This window comes from Rattus norvegicus, chromosome 10 (genome assembly GCF_036323735.1).
Source record: "Rattus norvegicus strain BN/NHsdMcwi chromosome 10, GRCr8, whole genome shotgun sequence".
NCBI classification, from domain to species: Eukaryota; Metazoa; Chordata; class Mammalia; order Rodentia; family Muridae; genus Rattus; species Rattus norvegicus.
The window spans coordinates 74,269,308-74,275,307 of NC_086028.1; the positions used below are offsets into that span (position 1 = coordinate 74,269,308).

General features: G+C 44.6%; 1 protein-coding gene across 1 annotated transcript; it reads left to right on the forward strand.

Moving 5' to 3' along the window:
• Nucleotides 1-246: 246 nt before the first annotated feature.
• On the forward strand, nucleotides 247-2,646 carry Elobl3 (elongin B like 3). The gene is made up of 2 exons (XM_039087857.2): nucleotides 247-503; nucleotides 2,169-2,646. Exon 2 carries the CDS (start codon nucleotides 2,202-2,204, stop codon nucleotides 2,550-2,552), a length of 351 nt encoding a protein of 116 aa, XP_038943785.1. The 5' UTR covers nucleotides 247-503; nucleotides 2,169-2,201; the 3' UTR covers nucleotides 2,553-2,646.
• Nucleotides 2,647-6,000: the final 3,354 nt, after the last annotated feature.

The following is a 6,000-nucleotide window of genomic DNA, read 5'->3' on the forward strand; positions in this document are numbered from 1 at the left end:
AGGATAAGGAGGGCAGATCCCGCGTAATTGGGGCTGGTGGGAGAAGTGCCTTGCTCTCACAGGATATCTGTTCCCATTGTGAGCTCTGAGATAGCCAGTTGAAAAACCCTGTCTCTCCCTGTGGCTCAGCTCTAACACACACCTTCAATCCAAGGGCTAAAGAAAGTCAACCCTAGGTCAAGAGGAGGAGCAAGCTATCAGCTTACAGGGCGGGAACTTAAGAGAAAGGAGGGTCTTTGAATTGAAGGGTATTTAAGACAGCATGGGGAAGCAGAAGGAGCTGTTTACTTCTGAGGAGTGGAGTAAGAAGGTCACCTGGGTGCTTCTTCTCCCTCTCTGAGCTAGCAGGCTTTCACCCCAGCATCTGGTTCCTGAATCTTCACTGGCAAAATCTGAACGCTGGGCATTTTGGCTTTAAACATCTGGACTTCCAACTTCTGCCAAGGACCCAGGGACAGTGAGACCACTTCCTTTGAGCAGAACCTGAGAAGCCATTGGGTTTGGTAAGTCACCCTTGATGTCCTCATGGAGGGAGTTAAGGATGGGAAGTAACATGAACGTAGGCTTTAGGACCTGTACTGTGCTACTCCAGATGCCTTGAAAATAGCAGCAGAGGGTAAGAAGCTAAATCCTCGAATCTGGTTGGATCAAAACAGCTGACTATTATGGTGTTGGTATTTCTATACAGTGTTCTTAGTAGTCATAGTGGTCTTATGCCTCCTCGCAAACAATGGGTGATAAGATACAAGTTGTAAAAGAAAAGGACTCAAAAGGAGAATAGGAAAAATATTAGGGGCTGGAGAGATGGTTCAGCGGTTAAGAGCACTGATTGCTCTTCCAGAGGTCCTGAGTTTAAATCCCAGCAACCACATGGTGGCTCACAACCATATGTAATGTGATCTGATGCCCTCTTCTGGTGTGTCTGAAGACAGTGACAGTGTACTCATCATATATAAAATGAATAAATAAAATCTTTTAAATAAAAAGAGAAAAATATTAGGACACAGACAAAGAAATTTAGACAAGCCTTAGAAGGACCTAGGAAAAAGTCAGTGACAGATACAGATTTTAGGCAAGAGCCTGCCATGCTGCCAGACACATCATGGAACTGAAAGGAGCTGGCCCAAGGTCATTAGAAACCAATTTTAGTTTTGTAGTTACTATATAGAATGCATACCAGGAGACAGCTGGAACCCCCAAGGTTATGAAAAATATGAATTTGAATATTGTTTGCATTCAGCCAGGTCAGGCAGATAATAAATTCATAGACAAGTCAGAACAGAAATGTCCGCCAAGACTGGAAAGACTGGAAACCCCAATGTTGGAAGGTGGCTGTCATTTACACTGGTGAACACTGTTGAAAGAGGAAGGTAGGGGCCATAGGACGACAGAATCAGGCTAGAGGCATGGATGTATTGTAGATGGCTTGCTGGGGGAAGCTCAAAATGCTACATGACAAAAGCAGCTTGGATTTGATGCTGATACCTTGGTGCCATGTCATTTAGCAGCTTTAAATGCTTGAGATGAGGGTGAAGACCCAAGAAAGGTCTGAGTCATTTACTAAAACCACACAAGGCCCCAAAGCAGCCTTCCCTGATTTCTATGCAAAGATTGACTTCAACTGTAAACAGAATTATATCAGATTCAGAAGTCTGAAATATTAATTGAAACATTGAACCTAACTGTAAATAGAATCATCAGATTCAGAAGTCAGAAAAAGTTATTGATCCTTGGTTTTTGAAAATGCTAATTCAGAATGCAAAAGGGTGATCAGACCTTTAAAGGCACCATCTGGAAGAATAGAGGAATGGATTAGAGATATTGGATCTCATACTTGATGCTGTTAACCAGATGGAAGTAATTTCTAAAGGTCTTAAGAAAAAGCAAACTGTCAGAAGTCTTAACTGTGGTGGCAAGGTCATTTGAAAAGGGATTTTAGGCGAGGCACTCCTGGAAACAATGTTTTTCTAGATATCCAAAAGAAAGCTCAGCCTTTGCGGTATGCATAAGGTGTGGCAAAGTCCAGGAGTAGGCTAATGAATTCAGATTGACACCCTGAGGGGCCTCCTGCAGGCCCTGGTATCAATTGAATTTAATCAATCCCAGTCAGGGTCAGAGATCCTCCACCCAAAAGCAATTAAGATTCACTGCCTGTTCTCACTGCTCAGGTCTGGTGCATCAAGCCAGAAGCAGCCGCAGGGATGGAAGTGTTTCTCAAGATCGAACACAGGAAGACCAGCTTCTTCACTGAGGTTAAGGAGTCGACCACAGTGTTAGAGCTGAAGCGCATTGTCCAGGGCATCGTGAACAGGCCTCCTAAGGATCAGCTGCTGTTCAAGGACGACCAGCTCCTTGAAGAGAGGAAAACTCTGCGTGACTGTGGCTTCACCAGCGAGGTAGCAAAGGCACAGGACCCAGCCATCGTGACCTTGGCCTTCAGAGAAGATGCCTTTCTACTCCTGCATGCCAGCCCTTTTTCTTGTCCACTAATTGGAGGTGTGCTGAAAAATGGTCTAGACTTCGAGAGAGATTTGGAACATGTTATGCAGTGAGGGCCCCAAACCCACTCCTAGGAATTCATTTCCTGATAAAGATGTGACTGTCTTTCTACATTAAAAAATAAATAAATAAACTTAACACACTGATGTCATACTGCATTCTGCTTCTTTTGGATGTGTCCAGCAGCCACCACCATGCCAGCTCTGAGCAGGCATTACAAAAGGCCAGAACAGGAGGCTGGGGATTTAGCTCAGCGGTAGAGCACTTGCCTAGTAAGCCCAAGGCTCTGGGTTCGGTCCCCAGCCCCCCCAAAAAAAGAATTTAAAAAAAAAAAAGGCCAGAACAGGGAGCCCACAGTGGATGTTTCCCTTCTGGATGTCAGGCCCTGATCCCGACAGAAGTCGAAGGAGTGTTGGAGAGGGGTCTGGATTGAGTGTTGTGGTTCTCAATCTTCCTCTCCGGGAACCCAGGTTAAACCTATCTGGATGCCCTATTAGCATGGAGAACTCCCATGCTGTGCTACAGATGGGTACCCCTCCGGGTCCTCTGGGTTGGGTGTCCTGGTTTGTGGTCCAGAGCAGGGTCAGAGACAATAGAAAGTGGCCCTGCTCTTGCAGTTCTCAAATCAGATTCCCAGGGTCTGAGCTCACTCAGCCTTACCAGTCCTCATGCCTGTCTGGTAGCACAGCCCCACATTCTCTATGCTCAATGTGTTCAAGGTCAGAACAGCTTCAGTACATAAACCGACAATTCCAAATTCAGGAGAGACTAGGTAATGAATGTTTGGGCAAACTGCTATAAAGGATCAGAGATCTTACTGAGCAGAAAGTACAAATCAATGATATAGAAATGGAGGGTTTAAGAGCTACAGGAGCGGGGTTGGGGATTTAGCTCAGTGGTAGAGCGCTTGCCTAGCAAGCGCAAGGCCCTGGGTTCGGTCCCCAGCTCTGAAAAAAAGAAAAGGGGAAAAAAAAAAGTCAGCTGAGTCAGAGGCTCCTGTTCAACTCAGTTTCTTTCCCCCTGAGGAGGACTCTCAGCATTAAAAAAAAAAGAGCTACAGGAGCAGATGTCACAATTTCACCAAAGTCTTCGCATCTAGATTGGCCTCTTAAGGAAGTAGAAATTAGGTTCTAGGGACTGCAACTATGCCAGCTAAAGTAAAGGGCCAAATGGGTCAGGTGTAAGGGGCTAGAAGGGGAAATAGGTAACTTAAAGCCATGTGTGGCTAATAGAGCCATGAATCTATGGTCATGTGATTTGTGGCATCAGTGGGAAAGAGATGAACATTCCTCCAATCTCAGAAACCACTTAAGTAGAAAGTTATAGGTCCTTTGAGAAGTTATGTCAAATGTTTTTCTGGGGACACAGGTAAAAGGATGCCTTGCTGGACCTGATACATGACAGGACCCATGATGGAGCATAAATATGACCTCCCAGTCAGTGGGAGATGAGCACAGAGCATTGGTTTGATTTGCTAGGTATTCTTTGCAAATGACAGGCATGTACTGGTTTGCCTTTCATGGACTTGTTGAGCTCAACTTGTAACTCTGCTGTTGAGAGAATCTGGCTGCAGATCTGCTCCTATGATCCTACAACAGCTGGTCATTTCTCTGGAAACCTGGCCATCTCTTTGTGTGTCCCTTCTGAGAGGCCTGGACTGTGTCTGCCAGTTTGTGTGTGGTTTCTGCGTGCCTAGTGGGCCATCACATTTGGTGTTTAATATGGGACTAAATTGCTGAGAGAGAAGTTTTAGTTTGCTCCCAAAAGACTATTGCTGAACAGGTTCCCTTCCCCCATATCCTAATAACCTCTCCTTGAGGACCTCTGCTGGGGACCGGCAGAGAGGACAGGTTGAAACCTTATTAACTGTAATTTTCAAAACCTACAAACCATAGTACAAATAAGGTTTCTGAAGAAAATATGAAAAACTATTATCAAGAACACTAGCAGACTGTCCAGGTTGTCCCTAAGCGGGACAGGACAGGACAGATGTCAATGGCACCATCAGCTGCTCTACCTTTAACATAGTTAATTATCCTGTTGGACACCACCCTTTGAATTTTCTTACAATGGATGTAGTAAAACACAGGGAAGAGATTTACAATGTTTGAAGTAAATTCAAGGGTTACTATAGTTGAAGCTTGTTTTCAAAATCTCTGAGAGCTGAAGTGATTTGGAGCTAAGAGAAAATATTTGAGCAGGGCTGTGGTAGGCCATGCCTCTAATCCCACCAGAGACAGGCAGATCTCAAGTTAGTTGGTATCTAGACTCTAGAATCACAGTGGACAAGGTGGTGGTGGTTCACACCCTTAATCCCAGCACTTGGGAGGCAGAGGCAGGAACATAGGAATTACAAGGAGTGAAATTTAACCCTTGCCTACAAAAGCAAAAGTCATGCTGAAATTCAAAGCGAATGTCTTTTTTTGTTCTAAAAATACATACACATAACCCTTGAAAAAATATATCCTCTAAGGTATATTTAGTTTCAAAATTTTGAAAGAACTTTAAATTTGAATTAATACATAATATTTTTTCCATCCTTCCCCAACTCCCCTCTAACAACAACAACAAAAAAAAAAAAAAAAAAAAAAAAAAAAAAAAAAAAGATTGCCCTAGGAAAGAAACAACCAGTCTGGGTAGGGTTTTGTTTTGATCTTTCCTTGAGAATGAGGCCTCCAAGTAAGGAGTCCTGAAACTACTGGACAAGTTAAACTCCTGAAGAAGGATGCATCATGAAGAGAGCTTGTCCCTAAATGCTTCCCAAGAATAAATTGGCTAAATTGTTTCCAAGAGGATGACGGGGCGGGAAACCAGGATGAATCCACATGTACTTTAGTAAGGGTACCTACCACTGAGATAAACTGCCCTGTGCCTCTTCTGCTGCTGTAGTGCCATGGAAATGTTAGTGATCCCCTAAAAACAGACAGTAACACATCCTATGCAACTCATAGCAGAGTCTTTATTCTATTCCATCTCCCTCGCCCCCTCCCCCAACGCACCAACACCAGGACAGTTTTGGTGGTGGGTGAGCCTCGGTTGTCTATGGGGCGAGGCTTTATAGTAAGCAGTAAGAAAGGAGTCAGTGTGCAAGCCTCTCATTGGAAAGCTGCTGTGGCCTTTCACATAGTTGGCTGATGCTGGGAGTCACATCATAAACTTAACTTCTGCTCCCCTCTGCAGTGGTGGTCGTTAGGCAGGGGATGGGCTTGTAACGTGGGGTCCAGGTTTGTGTTTGTGGGGGAATAACCTGGAGACAGTGGTCTTGTGGAGGGTGTAACCTGGAAACTTTGGTCTTGTTGGGGTTTAGCCTAGAGACTAGAGCTAGGCTCAGGCTTTGTTGGGGGACAACTTGGAAAGTAATGCTCGGTACCAGCCTGTTAGTTACCTGAGTTCAAACTTTGGTCAGGTTCTCTAAAATGGAGTCTGAAGTTAAAAGATTTGGCATAGGGGTTGGGGATTTAGCTCAGTGGTAGAGGGCTTGCCTAGGAAGCGCAAGGTCCT

Excerpts from the sequence above, each read along its gene's own strand:
- Elobl3 (XM_039087857.2), top strand. The coding sequence starts at position 2,202 with ATGGAAGTGTTTCTCAAGATCGAACACAGGAAGACCAGCTTCTTCACT.